At 38.2% G+C, this 25,394-nt stretch overlaps 2 protein-coding genes across 2 annotated transcripts in view; both read right to left on the reverse strand.

The window, feature by feature from the left end:
- LOC122863541 overlaps nt 1-25,394 on the reverse strand; it is a 314,269-nt gene that overhangs the window by 31,267 nt on the left and 257,608 nt on the right. The window lies entirely within an intron of this gene.
- Nucleotides 5,096-25,394, reverse strand: part of cnih3 (cornichon family AMPA receptor auxiliary protein 3) — a 142,667-nt gene continuing 122,368 nt past the window's right edge. The window contains 2 exon segments of the mRNA XM_044169412.1: nt 5,096-6,773; nt 20,938-21,081. Coding sequence (XP_044025347.1) covers nt 6,746-6,773; nt 20,938-21,081 — 172 coding nt within the window. The 3' untranslated portion in view covers nt 5,096-6,745.

Here is a 25,394-nt window from a genome sequence, read left to right on the forward strand (position 1 = left end):
CAAAGTCTTTTACTTAAGTATGTTTTAAAGTAAAGTAGTTTGCTACGTTTGTACATCCATCCATTACTGAGTAAATTATTACTATTATTTTTGCTTTAAATTGATCAACAGGAAAAAATAACTGACTTGGACCAGACACCAATCAAATACATTGCATCAAAAACCAGCCAACCAGATCAAAATGTCATCGCACCAAAACGGCGGTGCTGGTTGATTTTCAAGGATTGTGATCCAAAGAAGGAGAGCTCCAGTTAAACATCAAAATAAGTTATATACGACATACTAAATATCTCTGGAATGCTGTGTGTTAGAGACTTTTTTTTTTTGCCCAGAAGCTAACTGCTGTGCCTTCCCAACAATCGCTCTGGTGCGATCGTATCCTTTTCAGAAGCTTTATAATCCAGCCTTGAGCTGCAGTGTCTTTTTGGAGACTTTGTAAAATAGATCCGTAATGATAAATCCGACAGTGAGTGTCTTCTGTGATTATTTATTAATTTTTCTGTGTTGAAAACAGTTATTATTGTTGTTAGCTGTCTACTGGCAGCCATGATGCCTTGGGTTGAGTCTGTCGACCAATCAAAGGCTGTGTTACGTTGGCAAAATGTGTTTATTATAAAAAAATTATACATTGACTAGTTTTTAGGTGAGCTACTTTTTACTTTTACTTGAGTACAATTTCAGTCAAGTAACAGTACTTCTACTTGAGTAGGATATTTCAGTACTCTTTACACCTCTGGTTGTTGGACAGGTTATTCTTGGAAACAAACTCTGACACAAAGGATGCATTTTTGTCAGTTGCAACAGCAGTTTGTTTGGACTGGCAGAAGAAGAGGAACTGTGCAGTTAGCATGAAAAGCTATAACCAACATGGGTGAACAAACAGAAAAAAGTGCTACCAACTTCATTAACAAAAGGCACATACACACACAAGATTTTGGCATTAATACAAATGGATTGCAGAGAAATCTTAAAGGAAGAGAGAGAGTAGTGGGCAAAAAAATATGGCAGAAAAAGGTAAATATAGAAATATAGAGAGTGAGAAAAAGGGATTAGGGATAGACTAGAGAAGAGAGAATTAGTGGGATGTGCAAAAACAGGGCAAGTGTGTGTGTGTACGATAAAGACAGTGAGCAAGTCTCTATATTGGTTCTGTTAAATAACTTTTCTAAGATACAGAATTTGAACTATCATTACCGTAAAATTGCAGTACTTTATCTAAATCTGACAAATCAGTGTACTTTTGAATTATTGATACAGTACTACTGCTGTTTGATCTTGATATAGACGACTAGACGGTGAAATCATCAAGAGGAGGATAATGCAGTTTGACAGAATGGCCATCTGAAGTATACAGGAGACTGACATCCAATCTCTGACAGCACAACTACTCATGTCAAGGGCCATAATGCTTAGCTGCATCTGCCACCGCATTCCTCTCTTTCTTCCTCTCTGTATCTAAGGATAAAAGGATCACAGTGAAAGAAGGTGAAGGACTCAGGAAGGAATCGTAGGAATCCAGCTCGCTGGGAAGTGTTCAGATAGCATTAGAGTTGAAGGGTGTTTTGGGGACAAACTGGCTGAGTCAGTGAACAGGACTCAAAGAACAAAAAAAGCTGACTCAGTTGGCCTTAAACACAAAGTCACAAAGCTAGACACTGGTTCTGATGTTGTTTTAGTTCAACACAAGGAGAAACGTCTGGCTGGAGACACTTCTGAGGGAGAAAAAAAGATGAACCTAATAGTATCAATAATCTTTGGATTTATTGTCTTGTATTGTCTTAAAATTGGCTGCACAATGTTGCAAAATACATGAGAAAGTTGAGCAAGTGAGACTAAAGTAATTTGTGGAAACTATTCAGTTATGTGGAGCGTACCATCTACTATGGTAGTACTTACCCATGGGTACCAATCTATTGATAGTGATTTCTAGAGTTCCAGGTCCATCGCAAAACATTTCATTCAGAAGGTAATTCCTTTATTTTTGCTGATCAAACTCTCCTAGAACTAGACTGCATCTGCTGTGTTCAATTAATTTATTTATATAGTGCCAATTCATAACAGAAGTTATCTCATTGCACTTTTCCTATAGAGCAGGTCTAGACCTTACTCTTTATAGGACCCAACAAATAAGTGTTGAGTTACTGCTAAGTCAAAAGCTATCACTTCCTGCTGCTCTACTGTTACATTAAAAGCTTTGCATAGGTAAATCAGCTTGAGTCTTTTATTGAGAAGCAAGTACTTTGTACTTTACTCAACTTTGTATACTCAACAACTTTTATTTTTGAGCGAATCAGATTTTTGCACTGGTCATATCAAGAGCTGCATGCGACAGATTCATACTGTGGTTTATGTGTTTACTTAAAGCTAAAGTGCTGACTTTTATATATAAATGAATGTCTGTTACATTCAAGCCCTTGCCAAATGAGTTCACACAATGCTAATTAAGCCTATCACCGTCTCTCTGTATTTTGCAGTATACGGAATTTTTTAATCTGGTGTCTATAGCAACATTCCAGCGCTGGCACACTGCTAATGATTCCTTATACACCAACCATCAATGATTGGTTTGCCAGAGCAGAAGCGGGGAGCAACCCAGAGCCATGTAGAAAGCTCTGCGTTCTGCCATTGCTGTAAAAAAAAGGTCCATTGGAAAGAATAGTTTATTATTGAGCATTGTTTATTGTTTACTTTTGTATAGTATGTGTTAATATGCTTTGACAATGTTGTATTGTATGCAGTCATGCCAATAAAGCCACTTGAATTGAAATTGAATGGAGATGACCCAACTCTCTCTACATGGCTCTGGAGCAACTGTAGCGACGGAGTAGGCTACAGATACTAGGTGTAAACCTTAACCCCAAGAAAAGTGTCTGATGCTCCAGATAAAGAAGAAACTCTGCGAGCTCACTGTAGGCATTCATCATAAGCATGTGTCAACAGTGTTTGTGTAATTACTCTCACTGCCAGAAGGGGGAGACAAACGTTCTGCACTCCAGCTTTGGAAAAATAGTAAAAGTAAAAAGTAAAGTAAAAGTCTATCGTAGAAAAGGTTTCAGTCGTAGTCATCTGGACACTGTTTTTAGAATCAAGACGTTTCGGCTCCCATCCGGAAGTCATTCTCAATTGTGAAAAATTGATTCTGAAAACAGTGTCCAGATGACTCAGATTGATACCTTTTCTACGATAGAACACTCCTGGACGAATGAGGGACTACACCGTCTAAAGTAAAAGTCAAAATTTGTACCTAAGTACAAAAGAAAAATGTTACTAAAGTATCAAAGGTACAAGTACTGTTTATGCAAAAAAAATGGCCCATTTGAGTGTTACATCATTATATTATTATTACTGATGCATTCATGTGTAATGGAAGTAGCATTTTAAGATGTCTCACATGTCACACGTTTTCACATTTCACATGTTCCACTACATTTTCGTGTCACATAGTAGAAAACCACTGACGTAGAATTACTACAGCTCTGCTGTGTTCCATTGTGAGTCCATTATACAAAAGTTGATTTACCTTTCCTATATTCACAGTTTAGAAAACTGTGTGTTTGAACTCAAAATGAGTCACAGAGCCTGTTTCTGCTGGCCCCTTGCATAGAGAAAGTACCAATATGCAGTATGTGTCTCATGCAGAGTGAGATTAAAATTGGCTCCCTTGCTGTGAAAAGTTGAGAAACAGAGTTCCTCGGGTTCCAGACGACTAAGCACAGTGTGCCATAGCCGCAGGACAAGAGCTCAATGTCATTTCACAGCTTTAAGAGGAGAGCTGGATGCTGGTGAGGATTGGGAGAAGAGAGCAGAAACAGAGGGAGGTGAGAGGAGGAGGTACGAGAGAGGGACTAATCCAAATACATCACTGCCAGTCTGCACACATACAGACACACACAATGAGGGGCCACAAGGTCAGCAGTGTGTGCCTGATTTAATTATGATGAAATATATGGCAGCAATGTGGACAGCATCCAGGTGCATACTGGGTACCAATGATACCAATCTGTCAGTGCCTGTCTGCCACACACACACACACACACACACACACACACACACACACACCATCTCTCTCTTTCACAATCACACAGAAAGTAATATCAAAACTATTCTGTCACTCTCTCACAGACATTGGTCAATTTAAGTATGAGGGCTCACTGTCGTTGTGTTAAACAAAACTGTCTTCTGTTACACGTTAATGCAACTAGGTTAATATTAATCCAGTATTAGAATATACAATAATATAACACTGACAGAGACCATTCTGGTTAATGATTACTTTTACTTTTGATACTTTAAGTACATTTTGCTGATAATACTTCTGTACTTTAACCTAAAGTTTTTTTATGGGGTGTGTTTACATTCTGCTATTACTACCTTTAATTAAAGCTGCACTAATCAATATGTAGCTATTAACATCCTCTCAGCTCTATGTAGCAGTTGTCTGTCCTTCAGCTCATTGTTTTGGTTTTCCAGCCCACAAGTTTTGGTTCCATCTCACCGCTCTCATTAATGTCATTGTTAGCCACAGCAGGCAGCTGTTTTCAGTGTACACTACCCGCTCAGCACCAAACAGCAGACAGACAAAGTTGAACATACTGTAGTAGAGCATTTAGCGAGAGCAAGAGTCAGATATTTCCTTCAGGAGTTGGTGGAGACTAAAGCTGGAACTAGGAGGAAAAGGAAAGGAGAGTATTGAGAGAGAATATTGGACTTACATTTGCCATGTGTACATAAACACGACTTCAAATGAATGCTAATGTTGTTTTGTGTTTGCTAGATGTGTAAATAGGCAACTGTTTAACAACGTTGCGAGGTGATAGTTTATCAGTGTTTATTTACAGCTTGTTGTGCTGCCCCCAAGTAGGCGAACAATATATATACAGAATATATCTTGTGCGAAAACCTAAAAACTCTATGTGGATTTTGAGTTAATACATGCTGATTCTTCACGCATTAGAAGTCAAATCTACCCCCACCTTCTCCTCCTATGTTCCCTTGTGGTGATTATGCATGTCCTGCACAAGAAACATATTAGAACACAATATATGAAAAAGTATGATGAGCGGAACTGTACATCTATAAAAATAAACACCAAATCTTTGATTTTAAAATATTTTATTTCAGAAAACAAGTTCAACCTGGTTGGTCACATACACAGTAAATATAGAAAATGCTTGAATTAGAATGTAGTAATAAGAGAAAACAACAAGAATTGGGCATTCCTGTCTGCTCCTTGAGTAGCTGCTTACGAAGTGAGCTCATCGTGTAAAGATGATGAAGATCTAAAGAGTGGCCTGGCGGTTAGAAAACTGTGCTACACATGGAAGATGCAGATTCAAGCACCTGCCCTGCTGAAATGTCTGTGAGCAAGACACTAAATTCATTCCAGCTACAGGGATGATGCTACTGTAGCTGAGCCTGACCTTTGACCTCTGATCTGTATATGGAAGGGAGCAACTTTCTTTCTGGGAATCATTATACAGTAGTATCTCAATATTCTCAGACAGCTCAGTTTCTCATATGTTATTTGCATCATCTGCTACAGTTGATTTAATTCAAATCAGAGAGAGACAGATTAATGCTGGGCACCTTTCTAAGCTTCTCCTTTATTCACTGCTTATTCTTATCATGGTGTGGTTACATTGGAAAATAATATTTCATTTAAGATAAAGCATGGAGGCAAGCCATCAGTATCTCACAAATAGACATAAATAAATCAATTTAAATACTGGAAAGACAACATTTTGGTCCATGGTGTAAATCAAGCTAGAAAAGATTCACATTGTCGCCCCATCTTCAAATAGGGCTGGATAGTTCTTTACATGTTGGAAGACCTTCACCTGTGTGGCTAGACTATCATAAATTATCTCTAATATATAGCCAAATATTGCAAATATTGTGCAAGATCAAAAACTATTTGTGCAAAGAATGTGTGCTCGTCTACTATAAAAGCTTCGACAGGTGTCAGTTTTTTGTTTGAGTTTTAGAAAAGTTTCCCACAATAGAACGACACTAGGACAACACTAAGAAGGCATTTGCTGTACAGAATACCTTTAGCCTCAGATCATAATTCAATTAGAAATGCCTTTTGTTAAACAATACACCAAAATGCACACGTCACAAAAGCCATTCATGTAATGTTAGAAAGAAAAACCCACAGGCCATGGAGCGGTTTTCTGTACAGTGTGATCCGTCCATCCACTCGTCCATCTATCCCTCGTTTCTGACTCACCGGTGAAGCTACAGTTGGTGAGGCATCGAGGGGGCATGACTGAGGGTTGGTGAGCTGTGCTGGGCTAGACAGTGCTTCACCAAGCTGTGCCTGAGACTGCAAACACTACTGTCCTCTGGGCTATCAGCATTGCTACTGTACAGTAAGTACCACTCCAGAGGAGGCTGTGTGTTAATGTGTGTGTGTGTGTGTGTGTGTGTGTGTGTGTGGTACAAATGTTGGCCCGGCAGTGATTAACTCGGGTCTCTCTATAACCAGTCAAACTGTAAACAGGAGTTTTAGTCTTCAGTTTTTATATACAGTCGATCATAAAACATGTCCTTCCTTCTTAAGGGGAAGAAGCAGAAAAGAAGCTTCGAGCCCCATCCAGTTCATTGTTTGGCTTCACAGCAAAAAATGATTTTTTCTTTCTCTTCTCTATATTTAAATATCCTGTTTTTCAACTCTAGACCGAGACAACGGCAGTCTATGTATCCAGAGGTTTTTTTTGTTTCTCTCCAGTTGCTGATAAATCACTTATGAGGTAACCAAGGAGTAGATCATACTGAAACACAAGAAGAAGAAACAGGAAATAGGAAGTGAGTAAACACTTCTCTGATTGGACAGGCAGGCAGAAGGTGACAAAGTGAAAATTACATAACAATTCAAATCATCTAATGGTCTGTTTGAAGCATTCAGATTAAGCAGTAGTGCACTGTGCGTGTGTTCAAACATTTCATTGATCCATAGGTAGTTTGTCTGCTGATTCATCTCAATACTACAGTCTCCATTGCTTGCAGATTTAATGGGGAGTCTGTTTGTGTATTTATTTGCTGACAGCAAACTTTTATATGTGATGTCCTTTTGAAGCTTTTCTGTCATAAGCTGCATTATTCCAAATAATGCTGTGTTCACACATACTGTTTGTTTTGTAAAGGTTGAATTATGCTTCTCCATGCTGTGGTATTGTACACACAGTATGTGCAGAGACTTTGTGAGGGATCCCATCATAGTTGACCTGCACCTCCATGGGCCCATCTCTGCCATGGGGGCAACACTGTGATTGGTAGCGTTACGGGAATAATAATCAGTGTGTTAAAGCATAATTATGTATCTTTTTGTCCTGTTTTGCAAAATATTACGGCAGAAGCATCAGGGACCATTATTACATCTTGACAGAGAAGCAACAGCCTATTTTACAGAACAAACAACGGGAAGTAGCCTTAAGCTGCTCAAATGCAGCTGCTTTTTAAAGCTTTTTGTAAGAGCAGAGAGCCTCTCAAAGTTAAGAAAAGTTCAGCTTTTCAGAAAAATAATAGTGAATGTAAACTGCTTGTAGAAACTGATTTGTAATAAGCGAGTATTGTTAAATACTGCAGTGTCTGTGGCAAGCAGTGTGATCAGATGCAAATCATAGGAACGAAGAAGCTAAAATGAGCAGCTTTTTTACTCACAGCCTTCCACAATGCTTTGTTGTGCAATAAAAGAGTATGTGTGAACACAACCATAAATCTAGAGCCAGTTTAGATTGTATAAAAAGTCCATGGAAAGAAACTAGTGGACATGAAAGGTGCCAACTGAGGCAAAGACTGCTTGAGTTGAAAAATGTTTTAACTTGATATCTATAAATCTCATTCAGTCTGAATGCACCTCTACAGACTCTCTTCCTTCTCTACACAATGCACATGTTGAACTAACATCACTGACAATCTGTCAGTCATTAACTATCTGCAACTATAGCAACACACTTTGGTTCCTTCTTTGTAATTCCAAATACAGAATTTGCCAGTATTACAAGTTGCTTTAATTTAGTTTCTTGAACGTGTTTGAAGAATAATCACAATAGTGAGCCCTGTCCTACAGCTGATGCAAAATGCACAAAATGATCTAGTAGCTAAATTGCCTAGTTTAAGAAAATATAAAACATATAATGAACATTGTGACAACTATCTTTAAATACAGTAAACTAAAAGGAATTAACACCTGAAATTGTTACAATGCCTTTTCACTGTTAACAGATACCATTGTGTTTCTACATTAAATGTCATATTTAAAAAAAAACAAAAAACAGCAATTCTTCCTGGCATGTTTGTGCTGTTTTATTCATTTCTGAAAAGACAGCAGTTGTGGAAAAGTTGCCGCTGAATGCAAAAGAAAAAGCAAAAGCTGATGAGCATCATGTAATGCTATGAGCATATACAAACAAGATGTAAAACACACATCGCCCCAAAGTGATTTAACCAAATTATAGGTTTTCTTTAAGTAAACCCGTGATAGAGATGAGCTTCAGCCCACCATACTATATCATTTTTTGCCGAGAGACACAGTGATCTGCGATGTTGACCTAAAAAAAGAGAATATTGAAGAAGAGTATGAAACAGCAACAGCCAAAATCACAGATTGGGGGATTCAACACTTGTCTTACTGAGCTGTGACTTGACAAGAACAGATCAGCACCTCGCTGCAAGTAACTAATGCTTCCAAACATTTGTGTTCATCCCTGAGGCCTTTTGGAGTTCCTAACACCTCAATTAATCTCTGCTGGTGAGAAGACTGCAAGTTCACTCTGTTGACTCATGAATATCCATGGACAGAGTGAAAATATGATGCAAAGAGAGACAGGAGAGTATCTATGTACTGGTGAAAATTACAAATGACCTTTTGGTTGCATCAGACAATGGACTTGTCTCTGTACTTGTCTTGTTAGATCTTAGTGCTGCGTTCGACACCATTGATCATCACATCCTATTACAGAGACCGGAACATGTAATTGGCATTAAAGGAACCACACTAAGCTGGTTTAAATCCTATCTATCAGATTGATCTCAGTTTGTACATGTTAACAGTGAGTCCTTCGGTGCACGCCCAAGTTAGTCATGGAGTTCCACGAGGTTCTGTGCTTGGACGGATTCTATTCACCTTATATATGCTTCCTTTAGGCAATATTATTAGGAAACACTCCATAAACTTTCATTGTTATGCGGATGATACCCAATTATATCTATCGATCAAGCCAGATGAAACTAACCAATGTGCTAAACTTCAAGCATGCCTTAAGGACATAAAGACCTGGATGACCTGCAATTTTCCAATGTTAAACTCTGACAAAACTGAAGTTATTGTACTTGGTCCCAAACACCTCCGAGACACATTATCTAAAGATATAGTTACTCTAGATGGCATTGCCCTGGTGTCCAGCACCACCGTAAGGAACCTCAAAGTTATCTTTGATCAGGATTTATCCTTTAACTCCCACATGAAAGAAACTTCAAGGACTGCCTTCTTTCACCTACGTAACATTGCAAAAATCAGGCACATCCTGTCTTAAAATGATGCCGAAAAACTAGTGCATGCATTTGTTACTTCTAGGTTGGACTATTGCAATTCCTTATTATCAGGCTGCCCGAATAAGTCCCTTAAACTCTCCAGTCGATCCAGAATGCTGCAGCACGTGAACTGACATGAACTAGGAAAAGAGATCATATTTCTCCAATATTAGCTTCTCGGCACTGGCTCCATGTAAAATCCAGAATAGAATTTAAAATCCTTCTCCTCACCTACAAAGCTCTTAATGGTCAGGCACAATCGTATTTTAAAGATCTCCTAATACCTTATTACCCGACTAGAACACTGTGCTCCCAGGGTCCAGGGTTACTTGTGATTCCTAGAGTCTCCAAAAGTAGAATGGGAGCCAGAGCCTTCAGTTATCAAACTCCTTTCCTGTGGAATCAGGTCCCAGTTTGGGCTCAGGACCTGATTCCCTCTCTCCTTCTCTCCATCTCCATCTGTATGCATTTTTATCCCATTATTGCATGTTACTAACTCAACATCTTCTCTCTCCCGTAGTTGTGTGCCTTCTCGTTTCTCTCCTCTCTCCTTCTGTCACTTTCAGCAGGTATTTCTGCCTCCGGAGCTGCAGAGACTGGATCTGTGGTTGTGGGCCACTTGCTGCCCCCGTGTTCTTGCTCGACAACTGCTACTACAGTTGTTGTTATTGGCTCTGTTACTAATACTGACATTATTTTTCCTATAGCTGTCATTCCTATTATTATTAATTTATTAATATTAACACTACAATTACATTTATACTATTTTAAAAATTCTAGGTGGTATTTGCATTTCCATTTCACTAACCTTAAAACAATTTCTATTTCTTATAGACTTGTTCTACTAATATTGTTCTACTAACTTGTACATGTTAACGGTGAATCCTTGATGCACGCCCAAGTTAGTCATGGAGTTCCGCGAGGTTCTGTGCTTGGACCAATTTTATTCACCATATATATGCTTCCTTTAGGCAATATTATAGGGAAACACTCCATAAACTTTCATTGTTATGCAGATGTTACCTAGTTATTTTTATTGATCAAGCCAGATGAAACTAATCAGTTAGCTAAACTTCAAGCATGCCTTAAGGACTTAAAATCCTGGATGACCTGCAAAGCTGAAGTTCTTGTTATTGGCGCCAAATTAAATTTTATTTATATAGCTCCAATTCATAACAGAAGTTATCTAATTGCACTTTTCCTATAGAGCAGGTCTAGACCGTACTCTTTATATTATTTACAGAGACCCAACAAATCCCACCATGAGCAAGCATTTGGCAACAGTGGCAAGAAAACTTCCTTTAAGAGGCAGAAACCTTGGACAGAACCAGACTCAATGGTGGGCGGATGCAAATAAAAACAATGCAAATACCACCTAGAATTATTATTATTTTTTAAATAGAATAGTAATTGTAGTGTTAATATTAATAAATTAGTAATAATAGGAATGACAGCTATAGGAAAAATTATGTCAGTATTAGTAACAGAGCCAATAACAACAACTGCAGTAGCAGTTGTCGAGCAGGAACACGGGGGCAGCAGGTGGCCCACAACCACAGATCCAGTGTCTACAGCTCCGGAGGCAGAAATACCTGCTGAAAGCGACAGAAGGAGAGAGGAGAGAAACAAGAAAGCACAAAAGTACGGGAGAGAGAAGATGTTGATTTAGTAACATGCAGTAATGGGATAAAAATGCATACAGATGGAGAGGGAGAGAAGGAGAGAGGAAAGAGGTGCATCATGGGAAGTCTCCCAGCAGTCTAGGCCTATAGCAGCATAACTAAGGGATGGTTCAGGACTCACCCAAGCCAGCTCTAATTATAAGCTTTATCAAAGAGGAAAGTCTTAAGCCTACTCTTAAATGTGGAGATGGTGTCTGCCTCCCAAACCCAAATTGGGTTCTGATTCCACAGGAGAGGAGCTTCATAACTGAAGGCTCTGGCTCCCATTCTACTTTTAGAGACTCTAGGAACCACAAGTAACCCTGCATTTTGGGAGTGCAGTGTTCTAGTCGGATTATGAGATCTTTAAGATATGATGGTGCCAGACCATTATGAGCTTTGTAGGTGAGGAGAAGGATTTTAAATTCTATTCTGGATGTTACATGGAGCCAGTGCAGCGAAGCTAATATTGGAGAGATATGATCTCTTTTCCTAGTTCTTGTCAGTACATGTGCCGCAGCACTCTGGATCAACTGGATAGTCTTAAGGGACTTATTCAGGCAGCCGGATAATAAGGATTTGCAGTAGTCCAGCCTAGAAGTAACAAATGCATGCACAAATTTTTCGGCATCATTTTGAGACGGGATGTTCCTGGAAAAAAAATAAAAAATTCGACGTGGTATTTGCAATGTTCCTCCCTCTCCTCCACCCCCAAAATCTCGGGTATCATCCGCATAACAATGAAAATTTATGGAGTGTTTCTTAATAATATTGCCTAGAGGAAGCATATACAGTGCCTTGCGAAAGTATTCGGGCCCCTTGAACCTTGCGACCTTTTGCCACATTTCAGGCTTCAAACATAAAGATATGAAACTGTAATTTTTGTGAAGAATCAACAACAAGTGGGACACACTCATGAAGTGGAACTAAATTTATTGGATATTTCAAACTTTTTTAACAAATCAAAAACTGAAAAATTGGGCGTGCAAAATTATTCAGCCCCCTTAAGTTAATACATTGTAGCGCCACCTTTTGCTGCGATTACAGCTGTAAGTCGCTTGGGGTATGTCTCTATCAGTTTTGCACATCGAGAGACTGAAATGCCCATTCCTCCTTGCAAAACAGCTCGAGCTTAGTGAGGTTGGATGGAGAGCATTTGTGAACAGCAGTTTTCAGTTCTTTCCACAGATTCTCGATTGGATTCAGGTCTGGACTTTGACTTGGCCATTCTAACACCTGGATATGTTTATTTTTGAACCATTCCATTGTAGATTTTGCTTTATGTTTTGGATCATTGTCTTGGAAGAAAAATCTCCATCCCAGTCTCAGGTCTTTTGCAGACTCCATCAGGTTTTCTTCCAGAATGGTCCTGTATTTGGGTCCATCCATCTTCCCATCAATTTTAACCATCTTCCCTGTCCCTGCTGAAGAAAAGCAGGCCCAAACCATGATGCTGCCACCACCATGTTTGACGGTGGGGATGGTGTGTTCAGGGTGATGAGCTGTGTTGCTTTTACGCCAAACATAACGTTTTGCATTGTTGCCAAAAAGTTCAATTTTGGTTTCATCTGACCAGAGCACCTTCTTCCACATGTTTGGTGTGTCTCCCAGGTAGCTTGTGGCAAACTTTAAACGACACTTTATGGATATCTTTAAGAAATGGCTTTCTTCTTGCCACTCTTCCATAAAGGCCAGATTTGTGCAGTATACGACTGATTGTTGTCCTATGGACAGAGTCTCCCACCTCAGCTGTAGATCTCTGCAGTTCATCCAGAGTGATCATGGGCTTCTTGGCTTCATCTCTGATCAGTCTTCTCCTTGTATGAGCTGAAAGTTTAGAGGGACGGCCAGGTCTTGGTAGATTTGCAGTGGTTTGATACTCCTTCCATTTCAATATTATCGCTTGCACAGTGCTCCTTGGGATGTTTAAAGCTTGGGAAATCTTTTTGTATCCAAATCCGGCTTTAAACTTCTCCACAACAGTATCTCGGACCTGCCTGGTGTGTTCCTTGTTCTTCATGATGCTCTCTGCGCTTTAAACGGACCTCTGAGACTATCACAGTGTAGGTGCATTTATACGGAGACTTGATTACACACAGGTGGATTCTATTTATCATCAATAGTCATTTAGGTCAACATTGGATCATTCAGAGATCCTCACTGAACTTCTGGAGAGAGTTTGCTGCACTGAAAGAAAGGGGCTGAATAATTTTGCACACCCAATTTTTCAGTTTTTGATTTGTTAAAAAAGTTTGAAATATCCAATAAATTTCGTTCCACTTCATGATTGTGTCCCACTTGTTGTTGATTCTTCACAAAAAATTACAGTTTCATATCTTTATGTTTGAAGCCTAAATGTGGCAAAAGTTTGCAAATTTCAAGGGGGCCGAATACTTTCGCAAGGCACTGTATGAGGGGAATAGAATCGGTCCAAGCACAGAACCTTGTGGAACTCCGTGACTAACTTGGGCGTGCACGAAGGACTCACTGTTAACATGTACAAACTGAGATCGATCTGATAGATAGGATTCAAACCAGCTTAGTGTGGCTCCTTTAATGCCAATTACATGTTCCAGTCTCTGTAATAGAATGTGATGATCAATGGTGTCGAATGCAGCACTAAGATCTAACAAGACAAGTACAGAGACAAGTCCATTGTCTGATGCAATTAAAAGGTCATTTGTAATTTTCACCAGTGCTGTCTCTGTGCAATGATGCACTCTAAATCCTGACTGAAAATCCTCACACAACTGATTGGTGACTGCTTTCTCAAGGATCTTAGAGAGAAAGGGAAGGTTAGGTATAAGTCTATAGAGTGATTTAGGGGCTAAAACCCTTGGATCAAGAGTGGGCTTTTTAAGAAGCGGTTAAATTGCAGCTACTTTAAAGGATTGTGGTACATTGCCTGTTAATAAAGACAGATTGATCATATCCAGTAAAGCAGTGCTACCTAAGGGTAAAACGTCTTTAAGCAGCCTAGTTGGAATAGGGTCTAAGAGACAGGTTGATGGCTTAGATGAATTAATCCTTGAAGTCAGCTGAAGAAGATCGACAGGAGCAAAGCAGCCAAATCACACATCAGGCTCTACAGCTGTTTCCAAGGTTGCTGTTTTTGAAGACAAGTCGGCACTGGTTGAAGGTAGGACTTGATGAATATTTTCTTTAAAATTTTATCATTAAAGAAGCTCATGAAGTCATTACTACTGATGGCTATAGGAATACATGGCTTGATAGAGCTGTCAGCCTGGCTACAGTGCTGAAAAGAAACCTGGGGTTGTTTTTATTTTCCTCTATTAATGATGAGGAGTAAGCTGCTCTGGCATTATGGAGGGTCTTCTTATGTGTTTTAAGACTATCTTACCAGACTAAACGAGATTCTTCCAGGTTGATGGAATGCCATTTCCTTTCAAGTTTTCGTGATGTTTGTTTTAATTTGCGAGAGTCTGGATCTATGATTGCGGTCCTCCCATGTTCCTGCTCGACAACCGCTACCGTCTTGTTTTTATTATCATTATTATTACAAATATAATTTTATTAATATTAATATTACCACTACCATTACATTATTATTAATTTAAAATTCTATGTGGCATTTGCATTGTGCTACAGTATGCTCTAATACCTCCTGCTCTCTCTCTCTCTCTCTCTCTCTCTCTCAACCCAACTGGATGCGACAGATGGCCACCCACCTTGAGTGGTTCTGCTCGAGGTTTCTGCCTCTTAATAGGAAGTTTTTCCTTGCCACTGTCACCAAGTGCTTGCTCATGATGGGAATTGTTGGGTCTCTATAAGAGTATGTTCTAGACCTGCTCTATAGGAAAAGTGCAATGAGATAACTTCTGTTATGAATCGGCGCTATATAAATAAAACTGAACTGAATTTGTTAGTTTTTTAGTGGAACTTAGAAATTATCGTACAATACTGCTGACAATCTAGGGCATTACTACAGGCTTGGAGGAAGGCCTGAAGTGCTTGGGTTATGGCTGAAAAGACCAACTCGTTCTCATTCACAGGTCATCAAATACTGAGACATGCATAAGGTATTATTTACACAACTTTTTTTTTATGATTCTTGGTTTTGGGATTTTATGTCAGCATGATATATCCCATTCAATGACAATCTCTTTTATTAGCCAGCATTTGCTCCCAAAAAATGCAACTCAGAAGAATAATAATACACAAAAGTACGATAATAATAATAATAATAATTAAATAAAGTAATATTAAAATTAAATTGACATTTTAAAATCTTTTTACAGAATGGAATAGTAAGAGTTTTGAAATGGGATATAAAACTTGGGATGTGAAAGGTAAATTCCGGTTTGATAAACCTTCTTAAGAAAGGTGATAATTAAATATCCTCTGCCACATATTCTTGGAAATATAAAATTAAAAACATTTTACAATCACAGGCTATAAAACACCTTTTTTAAACAGAGATAGTGGCATTTGGATTCAGGTTATGGCCGACCGGCAGAAATTTGAAGCCCACTGACTGCAGAAAGCCCAAAACAGGAGTCGAACGTGTCAAGTCCACCCACAATTCTCTACGTACGTGTAGCAGTGTCCATAGCAACGATCTGAGACCTGAGAGAATCTTCGTAATAACAGAACTAAGAATCATATACATTCACTGAATGAAAATTATTTCTTGCTAGAAAGGTCAACAAAATGCATTTTAAATATCATTTTCCTGCATTTTCCACTGAGAATAAAAAAATGTCTACCATTCTGGTTTTCACAAAAGAAACTTGGCAGTCACGTGACATGGACACAGGCCAGTAGAAAAGAATAGGACAAAAAAACTTTATTTCTCAGAATTCAAGCAGAAATCATTAAAACTGATGGGCGTAACATTAACCTATCGTATTGTTGAATTATCACTTTTGTGTTTTTGTGTGGAAAATGCTGAGGATAAGAAAACCTTAACATGGGAATTAACAGTGAGGAAAATACTTCGGGGCGGGAGGTCCTCAGTTCTCCAGTGGGACTGATGCTCACAGCATCTTATACTGTGGTCAGGTTAATAGCAGTTCCTCTGAGTGTCTAATATTGCCACAGATGGTTTTACATTGGAGTTAATTGAAAGCCTGGTGCGTTTCATACAGATGATAAAAGGTACCTTGTGCGTGGCAAAACGTTGGTAGTTGACGACCTGGCAATGAGAACGGGTTGGTATTTTAGACCACAGGGGTTAAACCAAGCTGAGCACAGACAGGAAGCCCGTCTGTATCTTGCAAGGGTAAAGTATTTGTTGCTGGAGTGCATCACACAGCATCCCTGTGACAGATACGAGTTCAGGAGGAGAAAGGGAAGAAAAAAGGTAAGAGGTTTGGAGGGTAAATGTCAAAGGTCACATTCTGAGGGGAACTCCATTCTTCAGGCAGAGCTTCATTATCATCCAGTGTCAGAGGAACAACAGTTGAGGAGGGTGAGACAGCACAGAGCTTAACAGGGGCCAAGGTAGAATAGGAACTGTGTAAACATGCTAACAAGCAAGGAGGTTCTCGTTTAATATTTATATTGAAACATAACATTGACATTGAAACAACAACATTGTGCACTGACTTCTTATTCTTGATTTATTTATAATTATTTATTGATGAATTGAATTTATATATCTAAGTGCACAAAATGTGTCAAATAGGTGAAACCATATGAGAAATATATTTAGCCCAGGTCAATGCATGCTCAACACCCTTTGAGCCTGGGCTTCTGTCCTCCTCCAGCTGTGCCCAGGTAGACAAAATCAGGAGTTATAGAATAATTTCACTGGATCATCTGCACCACATAAGCTCCACAAAAAGGATTTTAAATCACCTGTCACCTGGAGCTGTGTGTTCATCTGTGTGTCTATGAGGGTACAATTTTAATTTTGTGCTTATGTGTGTGTGCAATAAGATGCACTTTATCAGAGGTGGTGAAGTTAACATTTGTGTCGATTTGTGGGGAGATTTATGCCTGATCAGAAGTGTCTCATCCAGTAGGCTACAGTCCCAAACATTTTTCTGTGTCTGTCAGACGGTCTGAAAAAATATTTATTTTTATTCTTATTAAATTATGACTTTATTCTCGTAATATTACGACTTTTTTTCCCTCAAAATATTACAACTTTGTTCTCGAAATCTCAGAGAACACAGATATGTGGGATAGATTTTGAATGTGCAAGTTTTGAACATGAGCAGAAAACGTGCTGAAGCACAGAAGCTATTGAAGTCAAGAAATTAAAATGAATTAATTTATCATTGACATGAATGCCACATGCTCATTTAAAGAGGTTACTTCCCCAAACAAAAGACACAAAAGAGGAGGGAAGACTAAATCATGCTTACAAGTGTGTTGACTCAGTAGGGATAATATTAAATTAGAAAGGTTTATCTACAGGAGAATACATATTTAAAAGCAATACACAATGCCTGAAAGCCTTACTGCATTATATTCCATTATATTTTTATATTTTGAATTGTCACCTGCCGCCTGAATTTACATGAATTAAGCCATTTCCACCATAAATTGATGCAGAAATTGGTGCAGAAAAAGTCACCAGAATGCAGGAACTTAAGTGATTAACGCTCAAAATTTTCTTGTGGTGGACCCCCAGACCCCTGCTTACTGAGTGTCCCCTCCAATGTTGAAATAAAACCTATGGCCTTGATTAGACAGTTTGGGAAATATTAAAAGAGGGTTACACCTTATTTGGATAGTCCGCCTACAGATCAAACATCTTGGTTAGGGTATGTTCATGAATTGTCACATATACTCAATTGATAATCTACAGACAAAACGAAACAGTTGAAATGTTACAAATACTCTCTAAAAACTATCTGTAGGCGGACTCTCCAAAGAAAGTGTTACCAAGAGTACTCCACCAATTTATCATTACACTTCAATCTTATGATGGGCAGTTTTAAAAAAGGGTCAAAATCGATGCAGCAGAACCATATATTGTCTTTTTTATTCCATGCATTCTTCTTCCTTGTCAAAACCTGGCACCTACATAACCTACAGTTTGAACTCAAGAAACCCATCCCCTTGAACCTTATTTAAAGCTTTGCTTTGTAGAGAAGCACCTAACTGCTGCTGCTGCCAGTGGTCTCTGAAACAGCAGATCAATCCAACATAGAGCAGAGAGCTAGAGCAGGAAAGGATGGATTGAGATGGAGAAGCAAGGTGATATAAGTTCAGGATGAATCCTTACAACCACAGACATCCAGTGTCCAAAACAGGCCTTAAACAAACTAGCTAGGATGGACTTTTACCTTGTCTCACTCTATCTATTAATAAAATAAACACTATAAATATACAACATTACTGTTAAGGCCCACTTCATCATACTGAAGGTATATGACTATTGGCCTCCAAAACGTAATATATACATATAATATATACATCATAGTATAAAGCTACATCCTGCTTGGTGCTTGAAGACAAGTGTATGATAGCAAGATCAAGTCATACCAATCATTTTGTAATATTTTAGTACATTAATTAGAAACATATATACTTTACATTATTGCTGACCATTTTCCCAAAGCTGTTACATTTGTTAAAGTCCCTATATGGAGGATTTAAAAATGTGTTCAAAAAACATCTGAAATGCAAAAGGAGAGTTACATATTTTGTAGTTAATTAGCTAAACTATCCAAAACGACGGTATGGTCCTTTAAATTAAACTCCAAAGTTTCTTGATCATTGAACCTAAAACACACTGACTTCATCTACTGATTGATATAGGCACTGCTATGAAAAACGGATAAGATACATATGAGCATAAAACATAAGCTTATTTTTCTAATTTCTACCCCTATACCATGCCAGGAGGGAGCATACTATATTCTCATTGTCTATAGTCTTTGTGATATCTAACAGATATTTTAAGAATAATACTGCTGTCAGTGGAAAACAAACATAGTTTGAGAAAGCCGGCTCCTTAAACCTGACAACCTTGTTTGCTTCAGATAGAAAATCACCCACTAAGTTTGGAATCTGTGCCATGTGTCCTGGTTTCAGAAAACTCAGGACATGAAGTGACATGTTTTTTTAATCTGTTTAAAATTGAATTGCAAAAATGTTGAATATGGACTTAAATAAAAATACAATTCACTACATATCTATACTGTACATGTACTGTATGCAGGAGTCGTGTTCAAAATCTTCTTTATCATAACATATGATAATATCAGTATCTTAATAGGTGTAGCTGTGACAAGGTGCTTTTACCAGGGGAATGAGGTCAGGTATATTGCACATTTTTAAACACTTCACATTATCTTGAAAAATATCTTGAAAAATATAAGAATTAGCAAAAAGCAGCACCTCATCCCCTAGCATATGTTAATTTTAGGATGTAATGTCAGGTTAACTGTAGAGATGCTACTTTTATCGAAACCAAACAAATACACACAAAAAAAAAACAAACAAACAACACAACATTGCTCATGATGTTGGTTTTCTACCTGTGTGGTATTGCTGTGATAAACATATTAACATCACTATTAACAAAGTACCTACTGCCTAAAAAGACATATCAACAGCACACCATTTCTCCACAAGGATGGGATCTTACAGCATGTGTTAAATGTTTAATCACAGCATTATCACACACATAAAAAAACAACTCCATGTTAAAGTTGCAATCCTTTTTGGGTTATGGGATAATCATCAAAAAGCCTCTTCTGTACTAATACTGCCATGTCTGGCACCTAAAAACTTGTTATTTATCATGGATAAGCCATCAAAAAACTACAATCTGTTACCGACATGGCTCCACAAAAATCTTGAGGTCTGTTTAAAGCTAAAATCCAGATAGCCACAACAGTCCTTCATGGCACATTAATATCAAACTTGGCCCTTATACAGATCAAGATCAAGAGCATTTACTGTAGTTACACTGTGGTGGCTATATGGAAGACCATTAGGGTCAAACTGTCTTAAGAATAATGCTATTCTGTCTCGGTTTACTGCCACAGCATAAAAAGTCAAACAAATATAAGGATTGTACCTTTAAGTGTTTCCATTGATAAGACCTATTAGAGGGATATGTCCAGGTTCCACACACTGCAGCACCCACATGACACATGGAACAAGAATCCGGAGTGATTAATATAAGCATTCTTAGACATGGACAGGAACATTGTGTGCATTATTATCATGTAAGAGCAGAACATTTTAGCAAAAACATTAGTTAGACAAATTGTAAAATACCATAATTTACAGAATTACCTTCTAATGTATAAATACACAGAATAATGAACATTTTAACCAAGATGCATAGCAGTTTTATCCTTCTGCTGTCCACCTGAGCATTCTGGTAGTGCTTATCAATGAAGTAAAGAATCAAATTCTCTCAACATCACATGCATTAGCAGTAGTGGGCCTAGTAGTAAATCTAGGTAACCTGACAGATCTACAGTATGTGAAACAACTTGCATGTGATTGCCAGAGAAATGGTTACTTTATTCAGTGATTTGCACTCATATTGCTTCATCAGAGCTGGGAAATAAAACCAAGTTAAATAACTGTGTGATATGCTAGAATCAAACATATGCCAGTTTTAATATTCACAATTTCCTAGTTTTACATTTTCACCAAAAGACCACTTTCAAAAAAGTCATATTTTTTTTAAGTAGCTTGATTTCGATTTCATAGTTTTTTATTCTAGCTGTTTTAATAAGATTAATATAATGTAATCCATTATCCATGTAATCCAATTATCTACACACACTGCCTGCCAAGTGCTCACCAGTAGAGATAGTAGAAGAAGGAGAGGACAAAGAAGGACAGCTTGCACCAGGCCTCCTTCAGGCAGAACTTGAGCGTGTCACCGTTCATCACGGATGCTGGGTCATAGAGCAGCTCCTTTGTGTCCGTTGGGGAATGGAAGTACCTACCACAGAGGGCAAAGACCACATCGCGGGTAGTTGACCCGTTCCAGACCCCGGGGGGGCAAGGAGATGATGGGAGGAAATAGGGAAGGAGATAGTATGGAAAAAGATGGCATGATGAGTTATGTGGACACCATCGTGCAGCAGATGTGGGAGAAATAGTAGTTGAATATGTTTGTGGAAATTGACCATTTGCCAAACCCCTCCCCTGAACAGTGATTGCCCATAGTTTAGCTAATGTAACTAGGCACAGCAGGCTTGTCAAGCTTTGGATTCCTCCACATTTTGAAGAGGGGTGCTTAGCAGAATTGTAAGGACTTAAAGTGTCTTTATCTGCCCTAGCAATAGCTGCAAATGTTAGCATGCTAACTAGCTTACAACCTTCTGCAGTAACCTAGCATTACTTTCGAAACCATGTAGCATATCATTGAGTACGTTATTTTAGGGCGCTACAGGCTATGTTAGAAAGAGCTCCATCCAGGACCGACAGATCCACTGTGTAGTATTCCCCCACTGTGTAAGAGTCAGAATGCTAGTATGTCAGAGTTAAGGGTAACGTTAGCAGCATCCTCAAAACGTTTTTTCTTGTTTTAACATATAACCTCTGCATGGCTTATCCAATAGTATTTTTGTACAGTTTGTCACATCCAAATAGGTTATATTAGAATAAAACCAGTCCAATTTCACATTAATCTCAACATATATTTAAAAGATAACTAGCTACTCTGCAACACAAGAACAACTTATTTCCTATCTGTGACACCATCACTCTTTTGCATATACCGTGTTCAGGTCACATACAGTAGTGTTAATCTTAGGAGTCAAGACACTAGTTTTTACTAGTTATCCAGCAGCTGTTTGCAACTTCAAAGGTATTTTTGTAAATTCACAGATGTCTACTGTCTGCCTGGAGCGTTAAAATGTTTGTACAGCTATGCTACAGCTAGCATAGCGAAGAAGAAGAAGAGCAAAGCAGGCTGTGAAAATGCTGAATTTTTTATCGTAATGTTTCAAATATTACTATCAATTTTGAGTGGTAGATTTCCCACTGTTATCATTGTAAACTGCATATGAGCCATGCTAAAATGGAAAGGTCAACAGGTGTAACAGTAAGTAAGGGAATAAGGGCTTAGCAAAGGATATCCCGTTGAGGAGCGGTTGGTTTGACTTATCTTGTGGTGCAAAATGTTAAAGTTCCCAACAAGATAAACAAAGTATGATTAAATATTTGAATGGATATAAAAATATAATTTCACCCAGGTCAGTTATGTGGTTCTAAAGGTATTAGGGCTGGGGTTTATTCTAAGTTTCTGAGTCCAGTCAGCTCAGTAAGTGAATTACTCCAACTGCATAAAAATGAGTCAATGATTTTCAATAAAACTTTAGAATGAATTTTCAATGAAACATTTGCTCCCCTTTCAAATTACAACCATTTATGACCCACTGATGATTTTAAAAGCTGAAGAGAAAATCCATCCTTTAATAGAATCTGCATGTGTTATTTACGGAAGCCCTGAAAGGCAAGGAGACATTTTTTTTTCTGGTGATCCATTTTCTAAGTCTGATCAAAATAGTTTTCTCTCCTGTGTTTATGACTTAAGAACAGGTGCATTCTTTTCCGCCAGGTTAATTTTTCTAAGTTCCTTAAAGAAAAAAAAGTCATCTGTGAAAGCCCTGAAAGGCAGATGAGACATTTTTTTTTTTGGTCTTGCTCAAGTTTTTTTTTTCATCTATGAAAGCTAATTTTTCTAAGATTTTTTTTTTCATCTGTGAAAGCCCTGAAAGGCAAGTGAGAATCTAAGTGTTTGTTGTTGTAATACCCATTTCGACCACAAGAGGCTGAACTGCACCACTAGGCTGAAGTCATACAGTACCTGAAGTGCACATTCATGCTTTGTTCCAAGTGAGTTTTAATTCTTCGAGGTGAGTTTTAATTTCTCCATCTCTGCATTTTCATTTAATTAACGCCTGAAAGTTCCATCTCTGAGCAATAGAGCCTTCAATCATGACCAATAGCTGTTGTAAAAAAAATAGCAACAAGGAACAATAACAGGGTATTCCGATTAATAACATCATCAAGCACATCATGTTTAATTAGGAAAGTAGCTTAAAAACATGCACATAAAGGGCAACAGTGTAGAAACTGAGTATGTACAATTAGCTGATAATTAGCTTGATCATCGCGAAATGCTATTGCGTGGCCACGAAATACAATTACTTTGCACGTTTTAATTCATTTGTGGTCACGAGATACTACTTCATTCCCACGTTTTAATTAACTTGTGGCCATGAGATATTACTTTGTTCCCACGTTTTAATTAACTTGTGGCCATGAAATAAGTGTACATAGAGAGATCGCCGTTGCACAAAGACAGATCTCTCTCTATAGCCTTCATGACGGGAGGAAAAGGCAGAGGCCAGGGTTTAAAGTGTAATATTTAATGTTATCTATTCTGTCATTCTCTTATTCCCCTCTTATTCCCCTTCCCCTTATTCCCCCACAGCAAAGCAAGTACACGTTTTGACTGTAAAAAAAATCTACTAAAGCTTGTGTTAACTTTCTTCCCCAGTGCTGAAAAGGGACAGCTTTTTGTGGTTTACTGCTAGAGGGAGGTTAACACACTGGAATGTGGTTTGATAACATCATTCTGAATAACAATAAGCCCTGCTCTCAGAAACACATGGCTACTTAATATTCAGAATGACATCATCTGTCCCTTTTCAGCACTGGGGGGTAAAGTTAGTTAGTAAATTTTTTACAGTCAAAATGTGTACTTGCTTTGCTGCTGGGATTAAAGTAAGGGGAATAAGTAAGGGGAATGACAGAAGAGATAACGTTAAATATTACACGTTAAACCCTGGCTGCGGCCTTTTCCTCCCGTCATAAAGGCAATAGAGAGACATCTGTCTTTGCGCATCGGCGGGTTAAGCCCTTTAAGCGTTTCTCACTATATACACTTATCTCGTGGCCACAACTTAATTGAAACGTGCGAACAAGTTAATTAAAACGTGGGAACGAAGAAGTATCTCATGGCCACAAATTAATTAAAATGTGCGAACGAATTGTATCTTGTGGGCATGCAATAGCATTTCGTGGCCTCAATATACATATTTATATCTGTGATCCTTCTGCGTCCTTCTTTAGAGTGCATGGAGAAATTAAAACTTACCTGTAAGAATTAAAACTCACCTGGAACAAAGCATGAATGCTTCTAGTGGGACACATCAGGGACTGTATGACTTCAGCCTAGTGGTGCAGTTCAGCCTCTTGTGGCCCAAATGGTTATTACAACAACAAACATTTAGAAAAATGAGCCTGAAAAAATATCACATGCCTTTCATGGCATTTAACAGATAAAAAAATATAAAAAAATTCCTGCCTGTTTCACAGATGAAATACTTTTTTAAGGAACATAGAAAAAGTATCCTGGGGGGAAAAATCACCTGTTCTTATACACATGAGAGAAAAATATTGGATCAGACTTAGAAAATGGATCGCCAGAAAAATAAATTCTTGCTTGCCTTTCAGGGCTTCCGTAGCTATTGCTATGCTTTTAGCATAATCAGTATTTGTAAACACAAACAGCTGTCTTTTAAAGCTGTGTGAAATGAAGATGTGCAATGTCACCAAAACACAAAAACTGGCAGTGATTAATAGCAGAGTGGGTTATTTGGGAAGTTGTAGGCTGTTTCCTGGAGCGTTTACATCCCAGTGAGACTTATTTCAGCTTAATGTAACAGACCAGTTACAGTTAAGATAGTTGGCTGCTGGTTACTTTTCAGTCATTTAGTCCACAGAGCCCATCACAGAGAATTTCACTGATTTAAACATTCAAATTATGTTTTGCAGGGTGTGATATGTAATGCAGTCCAACCAGGAAGCTGCTATCATTATGAATGTGGTCCGTTCAGTTATAACCCAGACTAACAGATGGTTTATGCATATCCATACTGTATGTTAATTGATGTACATTGGTTGTTCACTACTGTGCAATGATCGTAAATTTGGTTGCCATAAATTAATGACAACATACGTTCACTAATTCACATTTGTGTTGGTCAATCGATGACTCATGCATGAATGAAATCTTCAATCATGAACTTGAAATGCATCTTGATGTATTCTGAGTGTGACAGAAGGGTTTTGTAATGAGTCATTGAATATGATTCCTATGGATTTCTACAAAAGATACATGCACAAATGATTGATGATGAGGTAAATGAGGTTAGCTAATAGTTAACAAACTACTACATACAATTAGCCAATAAAATATCAATAATAATAAAAAGAACTATTGACACCATTTGTTCCACA

This window comes from Siniperca chuatsi, linkage group LG16 (assembly GCF_020085105.1).
Source record: "Siniperca chuatsi isolate FFG_IHB_CAS linkage group LG16, ASM2008510v1, whole genome shotgun sequence".
Classification (NCBI taxonomy): domain Eukaryota; kingdom Metazoa; phylum Chordata; class Actinopteri; order Centrarchiformes; family Sinipercidae; genus Siniperca; species Siniperca chuatsi.